A 14,958-nucleotide genomic window follows, 5' to 3' on the forward strand; every position below is an offset into this window, starting at 1 on the left:
GTGGCGCTGGGGCTTAGTTGCTCTGTGGCATGTGGGATCTTCCCGGACCAGGGCTCGAACCCGTGTCCCCTGCATTGGCAGGCGGATTCTTTTTTCTTTTTTTTTTTGCGGTACGCGGGCCTCTCACTGTTGTGGCCTCTCCCGTTGCGGAGCACAGGCTCCGGACGCGCAGGCTCAGCGGCCATGGCTCACGGGCCCAGCCGCTCCGCGGCATGTGGGATCTTCCCGGACCCGGGCACAAACCCGTGTCTCCTGCATCGGCAGGCGGACTCTCAACCACTGCGCCACCAGGGAAGCCCTGCGGGCCTTCTTTTGCTGATACTGCTGCCGATAGAACCCAGGAAGACTCTGGGCATTGAGCATCCTGGGATCTAGGGACCTGGCTGGGGATGGGGAGGATGGGAGGAAGGCAGGAATGGAAAGGGCTCCACAGTGGTAGGCACCTGTCCACAGTGCTCTTAGGATGGTGAGGGTGTGGTTTAGCTGGACTGGCTGCCCCAGAGGTGTGGGGACCCCAGCCTAAGGCAGGGTGCCTGACCTGTGCTTGTGTGGCAGCTCTCCCTCTCCTGCCAAGTCCCACCTCCTACTCCAGGAAGCCTTTCCTGATGACCCGGGACCCATCGTGAATGTGGCATGTGTCATCCTATGGTGTCTTTTTTCCCTTTTTTTAAAAAGTCCTGTCTGTTCAGATAGATTTTAAGTCCCTGGAGTACAGACACTGTCTTGTATTTTTGGTACCTCAACAGCTGGTACATGACGCTAAAAAGATTTGTCAGGTAAATCCTCCTAAGTGCGCCCAAGGGGTCCATGGTGGCCTCAAAGTGTTTCATTAAACCTCAGACAGTTAAAGGTGAGGCAGGACTAAGGACGCGGCAGATGGAGGGGGTCTGGGATGGAGACCCCTCCCTCTGCAGCCAGGCCCCTCGTGGGGAATCTCCGGGGACACACCTGTGTTTTTCTCTCATGGATGCTTACTCTCTCTGCCTCGACCTCACTGTCAGAGCTCAGTCCAGACCTGGACAGCCCTGGTGTGAAGTCCAGGGCTCAGTGGACACAAAGCCTTTCCTCCAGTATGACAGTGACAGAAACAAGGTCAAACCTTTGGGTCTCCTGGCGGGGGAGGTAAATGCCACCAAAGCATAGACAGAATTGAGCCAAATGCTGGGAGAAGTGGGGCAAGAGCTCAGGATGGTCCTGCCTGTAATCACACTGGCCAAAAGGGAGACCAGGGGTAGGTATGCGAAGCGGGTGGGTAGCTGGAGACAGTCAGCAAGAGAGGGGAAGGAGCAGAGCACGTGCAGGGAAGGAGCTTCGTGTGAAAGAACGGAACACGGTCCAACCTGAGAGACCTGGTGGACCTGATGGGCAGGAGAGGGCAAGTCATGGACAGAAGAGCACAGGCCTCTAGATGTGCAGAGACACACTTGAGCTACGGGGGAGGACGGACTGTGGACAGTCCAGGATGCTTCTTTGTGTAGGGGCACAGATCCGCCCACGCTGCAGGTCAAGCTGTGTTGTCAGCACGAAGCAGAGCGATGCACTGGTGCATCCTTGCCCTTCAGCATCAGCAGACACACAGCCCTCCTTGAAGCGATGAACGTGAACCAGACAGTCATCACTCCTGGAGCCACAGGGGTCAAAGAGGGGTGGGAGAACAGCCAGGAACTGCCAGAGTGTTTTAGGAAGATCTCAGTGGGAGACTGCAGTCACTGGTTTAGAGAATTCCTAGAACACTGGGAGAACATGCTGGAACCAGAGCCCATGGGTAACTAACTGAGCAGGGTGTGGAGGAGATGGTAGCTCTCTTCAAAGGTCTAGTGCCTTCCCTGTGTGAATGTGAGCACATATGTGTGTGCAATTGAAAATATGGTGGATGGATAGAGTGATTGATCTCTTGGTGGACTTCCTGTCTGGAGAATCAGTGACAGGCATAGCATAAGATTTCCCAGCATCCTCCTTTCCTAGCCCACCTCCCTCAGCACAGGAAGGAGCCCTCTTCCCCATTAACCAATGACCCAGTCCTCCGGCACTGGTAGATGGTCCCCAGATCTATATACGTATTGTGCTTCCAGGCCTTCTCTCCTTCCTGTTGTAGTGATCCTTTAACCAGCTCAGATGTCACTTAATGAAGCCCTCACCCCTCCCCAGACAGAATTCAGCACCCCCAGATGTGTCCTCCTCAAAAAGGACTCCCCACAGTAAACAGGGCCACCTGCATGATAATCAGATGGACACTGGCTGTCTCCCTCAGCAGTAATATGAGCTCCGTGAGGACAGGGCACAACCCCTGTTCATCTTTCTATCCCAGTGGTTTCACATAATGGGTCAGTAACTTTGTAGGGGGGGACATGTGCTGTCTGGGGACAGTAGCTGCTGAGGAAGGTGTATTCTTAGGTTTCACACGGCTTTTGCTGTATTGTTTGTTTTAGAACCACCATTAAACGCCCCAAATAATGACCAGTCTGCATCTATCCATTAATTGAATGGATCATCCCATTGATTTTCACCTGCTTCGTCCTAATTGGCTTCATCGTCGTGAAACTTATGAAGAAATCAGGGACCACAGCCTGTGAGAATCAGGCTGGCCTCTGGCTCCTGGGCCTATCATGTTCTGGTAAGGACTTGGGAGAGGTGAGCCACGGGTCTCACCCGAGCACCTGTCCACTGATCCATCTCTACCTAGAAATGCTGCACTTTCTCAGTCTTGGGCCCCCACACTTCCCAGTAGGGCTGGGGATTACTCTGCTGTTGGGGTAGAAGAGGCTGGTATGGGCAGCAGGACAGTGCAGTGAGGGGAGGGGAAACCAGGCATCCACTCCTGTGGGGGGGAGGGGGCGGGCCGGGTCTAAGATCTCAAAAGGCTGTGGCGGGGGCGGGGGGTGTTGTCTCACTGAGATGGTACCCAGGGTTCCCCCATCCTCTGATGAAAACATTTTTTGTTCTCTGATGATAGAGTGATTTAGTTCAACAATTTACCTGATGTTCTAACAGCTGTTCCATCATCTGATGTTTCTTCCCTGGACCAGGAGAAGGTGGAAATGTTAGACCAACCCTTGGTGGAAAAAACTGACCCTTGATGACAGTCTGGCTGCTGATCTAATAATATTATCTTCTACTCAGAGGTGGGTTTACCGAGAAGGTAAAGAGCCCCTTGCTTTCCACGGCTGTTGATGAGCTCTTACGGCCACAGTTAAGCGGAAAGGAAACATGTCCAACCACCTTCCTGTACCTTTGGGAGGAGCCTCTCCACTGTGTCTCATAGGCCTTCCCGTCAAAGGGAGGGTCAGCCCCTGAAATAAAAGAGAGCTCTGTGTGCCCAGTTGTACCGGGCCGTTACCTAACACAGTGCACAAAAATGCACTCAGAATGGACAAAAGACTTAAATATAAGACCTAAAACTGTAAAATCTTAGAAGAAAACACAGGACAAAAGCTTCACGACATTCGATCTTGCTATGATTTCTTGGACATGACACCAAAGACACAGGCAACAAAAGAAGAAAATAGACAAATTGAACTTCATGAAATGTAAACATTTTGCACGTGGAAAGATAGTATCAAAAGAGTTAAAAGGCAGCCCACTGAAAGGGAGAAAGTGTTTGCGAATCATATGTCTGATAAGGGATTAATATCCAGAATATATAGAAGACTCCTAAAACTCAACAACAAAAACACAAACAACCTGATTGAAAAATGGGCAAAAGACTTGAACAGATATTTCTCCAAAGAAGATATACCGTAGGCACATGAAAACTGCTCAACATCACTAATCATTAGGGAAATAGAAATCAAAACTACAGTGAGATTTCCCCTCACACCCATTAGGATGGCTTCCATTAAAAAAAGAGAAAATAGCAAAGAACATAACGAGGTTGTGGAGAAATTGGAAACTTTGTGCATTTTTTGATGAGGATGTAAAATGATATAGCTGCTGTGGAAAACGATATGGCCATTCTTCAAAAAATTAAAACTAGAATCGCCGTATGATCCAGCGATTCCACTTCTGGGTATGTACCCAAAAGAACTGAAAGCAGGGTCTCAAAGAGATACCTGTACACCTATGTTCGTAGCAGCATTATTCACAATAGGTAAAATGTGGCAGCAACCCAAGTGTCCACTGATGGATGAATGAATAAGAATAATGTGTTATGTAGACACAATGGAATATTTTTCAGCCCTAAAAAGAAGAAGATTCTAAAAACAAAGAAAAGAAGAAGAAAATTCTGACATGCTACAACAGGGATGAACCTTGAGGATATTCTGCTAAGTGAAATAAGCAAGTCACAAAAAGACAAGTACTGTGTGATTCCACTTATATGAGATACTTAGAGTAGACAAAATCATAAGATAGATTTTATGAAAATAGAAAGGTTGCCAGGTGTCAAGGGGAGGGGGAAATGGGAGTTAATGTTTAACGGGTACAGAGTTACAATTTTACAGTGATAAGATCTATGGAGAAGGATGGGGGTAATGATTGCACAGCAGTGTGAATGTGTTTAATATCACTGAACTGTATACTTAAAAATAGCTAAGATGGTAAATTCTGTTATGCATATTTTATCACACAGAGAAAAATGTTAAGGGTGTCCACAGTTCCTGGCTCATCCCTGGTGCTGCATTCCTGGCAGCGAGCCTCTTTCCTGACCCCTCCTACAGGGCTCTGAGTGAACCAGTTTACAGCAGGACTGGCTCCAGAGAGAGGTGACGCTAAGATGATGATGAAGTGGGTGTCCACGGCTGAGCTGTGTTGCTAGGGTAGGGAAGGGTGGAGACAGCTCAAGAGTACCTACAACAGGGAACTGAAAATGTGAGCCTGGGACCTTACCTGAAGCTGGAAGATCCCTGTTCCTGGTGTGGGTTCCCCAATAGGTCTCCCTGGTCTTCAGAGCCTGAGAAAGGGGAGGAGATTGTGTGACTGATACTTTGCCTGAACTCCCAAAACTTTTGGCAGCCGGGACTTCCATGGTGGTCCAGTGGTTAAGACTGCGCGCTGCCAATTCAGGGGGCCCAGGTTCGATCCCTGGTCAGGGAACTAGATCCCGCATGCCGCAACTAAGCCCGCATGCAGCAACAAAGATCCCATGGGCCGCAACTAAGACCCAGCGCAGCCAAATAAATAAATAAATAATATTTTAAAAAAAGAACTTTTGGCAAGGACTGGAATTAACTCTTGGTGGAATGGAAGAGAAAGATGGTACTAGTCAGTGAACAGAGAGGTGATGGGAAAACAAAAGAAGTGACTCTCTCCCTGAAGAGGTGAGGAGGCCGGCTCTGGGCTGAAAACCTCTGTGATCTCTCTGGCCGGCCTCACAGCCTCACGTGGAGAGCTGCCCTCCCCACCCCAGACTGATGACAGCAAGGCACTGCAGTCTCTCTCTTCAAATATTCATACTCCCAGCCCCAGAGCCCTCCTTCCTAGGTCTTATTTTCTCAGGCCCTGGGCCAAGGTTCTCTTCTGGTGCTTCTGCCGAGGCCTCCTTAAATGAAGAGGACAGAGAAACCTGGAAGACCCTTGTCCCCACTCTGACTCAGACCCAGGTCTCTCCCCTCCGAGTCCTTCCCCTGCCTCCACCTCAGGGTTCATAAAGCTGCTGGAGCCTTTCACTCCGGTCTCTGAACAGTGAGGCCACCCTACACAGGCCATTCCATTGGGGAAAATGGAATAGGGGAGTTGGCACAGCCTCTGGGTTCAGACTCTGGCTGTGCTCTCACAGTAAATGATCAAAGGCTTAACTCTATCATTTTAGGCTTGTCGCTTTAATCAGCTGGAACGTCTCCCAGCAGAGCTGAGCTCCTTACAAGGAGCTGTGGGGTGTGGTCTGAGATCTGGAGAGACTTGGAACAGGCCAACCATGTCATGATGTGACCCAGGTCGCCTCAGCTTGGAGACACCAACAGGAAGCAACACACAACTGGTGTGAGTCACTTGTGTCCCTAATAGCTGAGGGCCTTGGCTTCTAGCCATTGCTCTCTCCCCTAAGACTAAGAGGAGCTGCGCACCCCAAGCCAACGTCAGAGGGCGCCATCGGCCAGGCTGCGGCTTGACCTGTCACAGCTGCTCCACTGGGCCCATCCGGAGCTTCCAGGGTGTCCAGAGAGATTTCCCCCCGAATTATCCCCAACTTCACCCTCTCTGCTGATGCTCATCCACACTCATCCGCAGCGGTGCTTCACTTCCTACCTACGTTACATGTCATACTGTCTTCCAGAGCTGCAAAGTAAATAACCATTTTACTGAAATAAAAATCGAGCCACCGGTGCTTTGTGACCGCCTGGAGGGGTGGGACAGGGAGGGTGGGAGGGAGGGAGATGCAAGAGGGAAGAGATATGGGAACATGTGTATATGTATAACTGATTCACTTTGTTATAAAGCAGAAACTAACACACCATTGTAAAGCAATTATACCCCAATAAAGATGTTAAAAAAAAAATCGAGCCAAAGTCAGAGGTGCCCATCCCTCCCCTCACCACTCCTTTCTGACTGTGACCTGGGTAGGTTGGCAGCCTCACTTAACCTCAGTTTCCTCGTCAGTCGCTCAGGGAGAGAAGCAGGACACTCTCACTAAGCAGTGAGGAAAATGATCACATTTGCAAAGCACTTGGTACCCAGAAGATGCTCAACAAATATCAGTTCTCTTCATTGATTGGGGAAGGCTTCAGTTACTTTTAAAATCTCCATGAACGCCCAGAGAGAAGCCCTCTACTCCTCTTCTGACTAGAGAACCCCAAAGCTCTCCCTTTACAGAAATTCTGATTTCCTTTCCTTCACTATTTTTCCTTTATTCACCTTGGTGCTTTTTCTTCTTGGTGGACTTGAAATACATTATTGTAAATATCATATTTTAAAATACTAAATATGCACATGGTAACACAATGCACTGTTTCTTTGTGCTAATAGTAGCTTATATTTTATTTTTTTAATTAAAAAGTTTTATTGAAGTATAGTTGATTTACAATGTTTTGTTAGTTTCAGGTGAATCACTGAGTGATTCAGTTATGTATTATATATATATGTATATATACCATATACGGATCTATATACCATAGAGATTATATGTATATATACCATATACCAATCTATATACCATATAGATTATTACAAAATATTGAGTAGAGCTCCGTGTACTGTACAGTAGGTCCTTGTTTTATCTATTTTATATATAGTAGCATGTATATGTAGTAGCTTACATTTTAAATGGAAACTCTGAGCTCAACATAAAAGAGACATAGGAATTTTTTTTTTTATTGGTTGTGCCACATGGCTTGTGGGATCTCAGTTAATGACCAGGGTTTGGACACGGGCCATGGCAGTGAAAGCACGGGATCCTAACCACTAGGCCACCAGGGAACTCAGGAAATATTTTTTTTAAATTGAAGAAGAGTTGATTTATAATATTGTGTTAGTTTCAGATGTACAGCAAAGTAATTCAGTTAAATATATATATATTTATATAACATACAGTAACATAATGGAAAATCTGAAAAGCTATATATACATTATAGATATATATAATTTATATATAGTTAATATATAATGCATTTATATTTAGTTTTTTATATATATGGTTTTTCAGATTACTTTCCATTATAGGTTATTACAAGATATTGAATATAGTTCCTGTGCTACAGAGTAAATTCCTGTTGCTTATTTATTTTATATATAGTAGTTTATATCTGTTAATCCCATACTTCTAATTTACCCCTCCCCTGGAAATGTTTTTTCTGGTCACCTTTTCTCTCATCCCTAAGCTAGATAGGAAAAAATTTTTAATATCTTTTAAAAATTAGCAAGTAGGGCTTCCCTGGTGGCGCAGTGGTCGGGAGTCCGCCTGCCAATGCAGGGGACGCGGGTTTGTGCCCCAGGCCGGGAAGATCCCACATGCCGCGGAGCGGCTGGGCCCGTGAGCCATGGCCGCTGAGCCTGTGCGTCCGGAGCCTGTGCTCCACAACGGGAGAGGCCACAACAGTGAGAGGCCCACGTACAGCAAAAAAAAAAAAAAATTAGCAAGTAAATAACACTTAAAATTTCTTTAGTTGTTAAACACAATTGGTTGTATTTTACATTCTCCATTACCTTACTACACTGTCCATCTTTGCCAGAACTCTTCTCACTGTTTCCTTGGCAATCCCTGTTTGCCTATGTATAATAGTTTCTAAAAATAGGGGTACCTGCAAAACAGTCTTTCCTTCCATTGCGGTTTTCAAACATATGTATTTCCCACCATAAACAGAGAAACAAACTTAATATAGGTTATAGAAATGCAATTTTCCCTTTAAAAAAGGAAGGAGAGTATGTATATTTTTAACAAATGGGATTCCACTGTGCACACATTGCTGCCTCTTCCGTGTGTCACTTAATGATGTATCTGGGAGATACACAATGCAAAGTATTCCACAGCATGATTATACCAAAATGTATTTAACCAGCTCTCACTTGTGTAGATTCAGGGTGCTTCCAGCTATTGCTTTTGCAAAAAAAATCCTGCAGTAACCATCTATACATACATCTTTCCAAACTTGTGTGAGTATATTTGCAGAATAAATTCCTGGAGATAGAATTACTGGGAAAATGAGTGTATTTTTAAAACAATTTCAAAATTGACCAAATATTATAAAATGTGAATCCTTAGTTTGGCAGAGTATGGAGGAGCTTTAGTCAGCAGAAGTAAAAACTGGTCCTGGAGGATATTTTGGCAAGCCATGTGAAAAACCTTAAAAATGTCCAACCCTAACCTACAGACTATAAGTTAATAAATTTCTGTTATTTTGAGCCACTACATTTGTGGTAATTTGTTACAACAGCAATAGAAAACTAGGCAGACATTATCAAAGGTGCTCAGACAACACAAATGGACAAAAGCCAATCTAACTTTCAAAAGGTAGATTTTGCAAAACTTGTACCTAAGAACAATCCTGGACAAGATTCTACAAATAGCTTTTAAGGGCCTATTTGGAGAACTCTGACAGGAAAACCGTGCTCATCAGTATGGTAAGGTAAGTCGCTTACTACATTTTCCAAGCAGTAGTACCCATCTGTTTAACTTGGTGTTGTAAACTGGGAAGTATGAGAATACGACGTACTGCAGCTCCAAGCTACTTGACAAGCTCTCATGATATGTTTGCAGAAAAGATGGAGAAATCCAGCTGAGAAAGAGCACCTGGGTGGATTGATAACCTAATAATCATAGTCAAAGGGTTCAAGTTAATGAATCCATGTTAACCTTGGGGTAAGTCTTTAAAGTGGGGTGCCTCAACACTCCCTCCTTGGCCTTCCCAGAGTCCATAATTTAAATCAGTTTCTTGGACAAAGACATAAGACAGGCTCGTCACTTAACAGATGATACAAAGCCAGATGGAATAGAAAGTGTTAGGTTTCAGGATCAAGATCTAAAGGCTTCATGATAGGATGGATGGATCCGTGGACGGAGAGCAGGGCAAATAGCCAGCAGTTGTGGACCCTCTACCTCGTGCTTGCCATTGTGGCAGGTGCTTTCACTTAATCCTCATGACAACCATGGGAAGTAAGGTTATGCAATTGTTTCTGTATTATAGATGAGTAATCTGGGGCTTGAAGAGAGTAGGTGGCTTGCCCCAGGGTCACAGTGCTTTTAACACTGTTGAATTCCGCAGGCAGTTTTTAAATATATGAAGGACCATCACTTGAGAGAAAGTATAGAATGCTCAAAGAGACGTCAAGAAAATGAACTACAAAAAATGCTTGGAAGCTACAAAACAGATTGTAACTGAATGTAAGGAACAGAGTTCTAGTCAAGAGTTAAGAGTTGCCCAAAGATGGAATCGCCTGGATGTGTGAAGCCTTGCATTCCCAGCCAGGATAACATGGTACACAGTGTGTGAGGGTGTGGTAACTCAATGATCAGTGTTTGTGTAGAACTCAGAACATTTACTGGCATCCAGGCACAGCCCTTTTTAAAGTGTCTCTTAAATTTGCAATAAAAGTGAATAGAAGTGTTTACGCAAACGCTAGGCATTGCCTTAGTCAAGTAGAAGATAACTTCTGGGGCCTCCCCCCAGCTCCCCATCACTGCGTTTCTCTCATTCTGCCCTCCATGGGGGAGGGAAGGGAGGCCGCGCTCACAGCCATGCTTGTACCTCATGACCTCTGTACCTTAGTAACAGCACCTGGGGGACACAGGACCCAGCTGGACTCATCAGAACCTCTCCCAAGCCTGACAGTCCATGGGCTCAGTTTCTGTGCGTTGCCGGAAATTGAGGTGAGGTAATCTCAGGCTTTGCACATGGAGGGCAGAAAATGCCAGACCCTGAGAGAATCCTGTGACCAGAGGGGTGGAGATGCAAGACTACCTGGCTCTGAAGGAAGAAGTAGCACCTGGGGACCAGCTGCTCTGGGCTGAGGGCCTCCACCCTTGGGTCCAGGCCCTCCTTCTGGCCCGGCTGCTCTTCCTGCCCTGCCCGTGAGTGACACGTCTCACATGCCAAAGCACTGTGGCCCTTATTCCTCATGCCACAGTGAAATGGGTTTCTGTTGTTTGCAATGCACAGAGATTTTACCAGGACAGCCCTCCATCACTCAGCTGCAAAAAAAAAACAAGCCCGTGCAGAGCATCCAAGGAAGAGGCCAGGGAGGCGCCCAGGGGAGCCGCTGGGCCTAGAAAGTCAGGCAGCCCCTGCCTTCACTTGCTCGCTCTCTTGGCACCGCGTGTAACCCGTGCTCTACGGGCCCCTCCTGCCTGCTCCCTGTGCCCCCTCTGCTGAGCAGCTTCTCTGCTCCATTGCCCCTCACAGGACTGTGTGGCTCCCACCTGGATTCCCAGCTCCACTTCCCTCACTGATTCCACTGTTCCTCGATTCTATGTTCTGTGTTCCTGGGAGACAGGGTCGATGGCTGGGCTCGGGCCAGGTGTTCATTACAGTTCCATCAGCAGTGGACAGGCTGGGTCACCTGGAAGCTGGGGCTGCCCCTCCAGGGATGCGGGCAGAGCAGATGCCGTGAAGGGGGTGAGGACGGGAAGGAATCTTAGTGTAATGACTGCTGACTCGCAGGTTGTAGGAGACTTAGGCTTCAGCTGGTTGCACATCTTCTAATCTTGTGGAAACTCCCTTATTTCTGTGGGGCCTGGTTTTTTTCCTGTAAAGTTAAAAGGTGGAACAAGAAATAATAATTATCATTTATTGAGCATCTTCCACGTGTCAGATGACCTTGTAAGGATTTTACACGCACTAGTTTAACTTATTGCCTGTAAAGCATTTAAGACAGTCACTAGGATGATGATCTCGTTCCAACCTTCAGTAAATTGACATATAATGTGCAAATCTCAATTTGCTGAACTTGTACCCTTAATGATCTTATGAAACAGAGACACATCTCCACCTATTCAGATCACAGTCCTGACATTTGTATCCTCACATAAAAAGTCTTCTGTCCATTCATAAGGTTTTGACGTTTAGGCTTTCAAATCAAAGATATTCTATTTCCAAAAAACTGAAAGGAGAAAGAATTAGCATATAGAGACACAATGTCCTACAAATTACAGACATTTTTAAATGTAAAATTCACAATGTTCAAGTTTCTAAAAAAAAAATTCTGGATGTGCTAAAAAGAAGGAAATGTGATTCATAATCGTGAGAAAAATGTCAATAGAAACGGACTCAGAAACAAACAAGATACAGAAGCTGCTCACGGGTAGCTAGAACTCTCAGGTGCAGCCTTCCCTGGATTGGACGTTTTCGTATACCTTATTAAGTCACGTAAAACACGATTCCTCTAGATCTTACACGACCTCAGCTGAAGGCCTCTGCTCACTCTGTAGACTGAACTCATCAGGTCCCCATAAGCGACTGTGTTCAGATTTCTAGTTAAGTTTGTGGAAAACTGAGTGAATGGGACTCCTAGTTGTGTATTTTCCCACAGCACTGCCCGCCTTCTGTTACCCAAGTGCATTTTGGGGACCTAAGATGGAAACGATCAGGGGCGCCGGAGGTGAAGGACTGAACGTGGTGCCTGGTAGTTCCCCAGGTGAGCATGTCCCTTCGCTAGAGCCGGCCCTGAGGTCACAGGGATTTGTGGACACCCCTCCTCCCCTTCTCCCCAGGTGTCCGTACCCCTTTGAGCTGACAACTGAGCAGGTCTGGCTGGTTAATAAAGCCTGGCGCGCTTAGACACGAGCCCCGCGCAGATGCGGAGGGCTCCGGGCGCAGAGCCCAGCTCAGGGGCCGCTACCCGCCTACCAGGCTACTTTCCGGGTCTGCAAACAGGCGGGTGGGGGGGGGGCCCCTGCGAGCGAGGGGGGGCCGGGGGGGGGGGGGCTGGGCGGGGCTTGACGCGCCCCGCCCCCCGCGGCCGCTTTTCATCACCGGCTGGTGATCCTTGTCTAGGCTGCCTCATCCTCGCGGAGCTCGCGACGGCTCGGGGCAGAGAGTCGCCGGGGCGCCCAGAAGCCCCGGGAAAGGACGAGGAGCGGGGCCGGGCCGGGCCGGCAATGCCTCCAGCTGCTGCGGTGCCCGCCGGTGACCGAGCGCCCGCGGCCTCGGGGGCGCAGCTGGACCCCGGGGAGGCCAGGCTTTGAGGCGCTGGGGCCTAGCGCCCGCTGCGGCGGCTCAGGAGGGCCACAGGGCCCGCGCTCCCCCGCCTCCCTCGCTCTCTGCGGCCCCGCCTCGGCTCGCTTCCTCCGCCGCCGACCGCTATGGCCTCCGCCGCCCGGGAGAGCGCGGGCTCCGGGCTCCGGCGGTCGCCACAGCTCCCGGCGCTGCGCGGGCTGCTGCTGCTGTGCTTGTGGCTGCCCAGCGGCCGCGCGGTGGGGTCGCCCTCCGCGCCGCTGTCCGAGCTGCACGCGCAGCTCTCGGGAGTGGAGCAGCTGCTGGAGGAGTTCCGCCGGCAGCTGCAGCAGGAACGGCCGCAGGAGGCGCTGGAGCTGGAACTGCGCGCGGGCGGCGGCCCCCAGGAAGGCTGCCCAGGCGGCGGCGGCGGCGGCTACAGTGCCATGCCGGACGCCATCATCCGCACCAAGGACTCCATCGCGGCCGGCGCCAGCTTCCTGAGCGCGCCGGCTGCCGTGCGGGACTGGCGGCAGTGCCTGGAGGCCTGCTGCCTCGAGCCGCGCTGCTCCGTGGCCGTGGTGGAGCTGCCCCGCCGGCCCGCGCCCCGGGCCGCCGCGCTCGGCTGCTACCTCTTCAACTGCACGGCGCGCGGCCGCAGCGTCTGCAAGTTCGCACTGCACCGCGGCTACAGCAGCTACAGCCTCAGCCGCGCCCCGGAGGGCGAGCAGGAAGGCCTGGAAGCTGGCGCCCCGGCCACCGCCCGGGCCTCGCCGCGGCCGGGTAAGCACCCCCCTGGAGGCCGGGGCCGGGCCGCTTGGGTCCTGCTGTCGCTGCCCTTGCACCTGTTGGTGGCTGCATCTGGGAGACTCGCCCAGGCAGGGCCGCTGGGCCCTTCTCAGTCAAGTCAGAAATGAAACACCCTAGATCCAAGTTAACGTAACTTAGTTGCGGGCATCCAGAAGAGTGGCTTTGATTTCCCATCCTAGGGATGGTTTCTGAGAAAGCCCAGTAGATTGAGCAGAAGCGGGCACGATGGGCTGCTTGTGGAATTTTTCTAAGCTTAGGGAGGTATGCTTATCTGAAAGGATTCGCAGAAATTCGATTTAATGGAGGAGAAAAGTTCAGGGGGAAAAAGTCTATTTGAATCTCAGAGGTTCTTATGAGGAAGGCATGGTTTGTGTCAGGTAAATTACAAGAGCAAAATCTAATTAGCTGCCGGATTGCTCATAGCGCACCCTTATTTCCTGGCTTGGCTCTCAGGATTCATGATTCCAGCTAACGTTGCTTTCATCAGATAAAAATAGGAAGAGAAATGTGTCAGGTTATTTTGAAGTGGGTCCAGCTGATTCCCATGCACTATGGTTCTCTTTTTTAAAGAGGTAAAAGAAGGGACTTGGTTTGTTGAAAACAAAGTTTAAGGCACCTCTCTTTTGAAAAGGAGCTAAAAATGATGCTTTTCATTGGATGGTTTTACTTTCTGGGGATGCTCAGGATGAGAAGACCAAAACAGGGGGAAAAAAAAAATGTAGCAGTTGGAGATTAAGGTCCCTGAGGGAATAAAACCTCGATTGGGCCTACCTGTGGTCGGCTCCGAGTGTTTGACTGCACTCTGTTGCTGTGTGCTTTATGATAACACAAGACTGAAACCATAGCAAGATTAGAGGGGCGTAGCCTCTGGAGTCTTCATGACCTTTAGGTCCAAAGAGAAGGGTCTGGAAATCTGTGTCCACAGTGGCCCACCTCCCTTCCCACCTCCAGGGGAATAAACATCAAAGGTCACCCTGCAACTGCTCAGCCTTGAGGCAGACGCTGGGAAGGACCCCAAAGCTTTCTCCCTGAAGTGGAGGCAGGAGGTACTTTCACCTGGACCCTCACCAGCATCTCAGCCCGCCCATGGGTGTTACACGCACATCCATCCTCTGCCCAAGCAGGGACTCAAAGATCCCAGCACCAAAGAAACAAAATCCCTTTCCCTTTATCTCACTGCACATCTGGAAGAGACCAACATTGCCAAGGAGAGCTTTCTTATAAGCCCGGGGAAACCAAAAGGAAATTAAACAAGGAAAGAATATGCCCATGGGAGAAAGAAACTTTAGTTTACTGTAGAAGTTTCTGAATCATTTTTTCTTCTACTTTGTTTCTTTGGCCTTCCCTTCCCTGGGGCCAGTTTGTCTAGGAATTCAGTTTTGTAGATGTTCAGAGGTACACACAGATGACCAGTGGGCTTGGTCCTTATTCTGGAAGAGAACTGCCTTGCTCACAGTTCTTTGGATCTCCAGTAGTATGGACACATGGAAGGGTGCTTCTTAGCCCAGTGCGCCAAGAAACTGTCTGCAGGTAGGGCAAACGTTACCCTACCCAAATGTCCTGTGTTTTCCCTGCCCAGATTGTTTAACCTCCTGAAGTTCTCTGTGCTTCTGAGATGAAGTTTTTCCTTCTT

The 14,958-nt window shown here is 48.9% G+C and overlaps 2 protein-coding genes across 7 annotated transcripts in view; both read left to right on the forward strand.

The window, feature by feature from the left end:
- Positions 1–206: 206 nt before the first annotated feature.
- Positions 207–1,773, forward strand: LOC113607830 (retinoic acid early transcript 1E-like). Its single transcript, XM_027083545.1, is given in 2 exon segments — positions 207–1,200; positions 1,462–1,773. Coding segments are annotated over 2 exon segments (705 nt in total). The 5' UTR covers positions 207–807.
- Positions 1,774–12,346: 10,573 nt separating this feature from the next.
- Positions 12,347–14,958, forward strand: part of LRP11 (LDL receptor related protein 11) — a 65,485-nt gene continuing 62,873 nt past the window's right edge. For 5 of the 6 annotated variants that reach the window (XM_027083617.1, XM_027083588.1, XM_027083599.1 and 2 more), the window contains exon 1: positions 12,350–13,298. In XM_027083617.1, the coding sequence (XP_026939418.1) occupies positions 12,665–13,298 (634 nt within the window). In that variant the 5' untranslated portion in view covers positions 12,350–12,664. Of the gene's footprint in view, positions 13,299–14,958 lie in introns of all 6 variants that reach the window. The other variant, XM_027083623.1, reaches the window with a different exon arrangement.

The sequence above is a fragment of the Aethalodelphis obliquidens genome, unplaced genomic scaffold (assembly GCF_003676395.1).
Source record: "Aethalodelphis obliquidens isolate GAN/ISIS:26980383/991018 unplaced genomic scaffold, ASM367639v1 scaffold3, whole genome shotgun sequence".
NCBI lineage: Eukaryota > Metazoa > Chordata > Mammalia > Artiodactyla > Delphinidae > Aethalodelphis > Aethalodelphis obliquidens.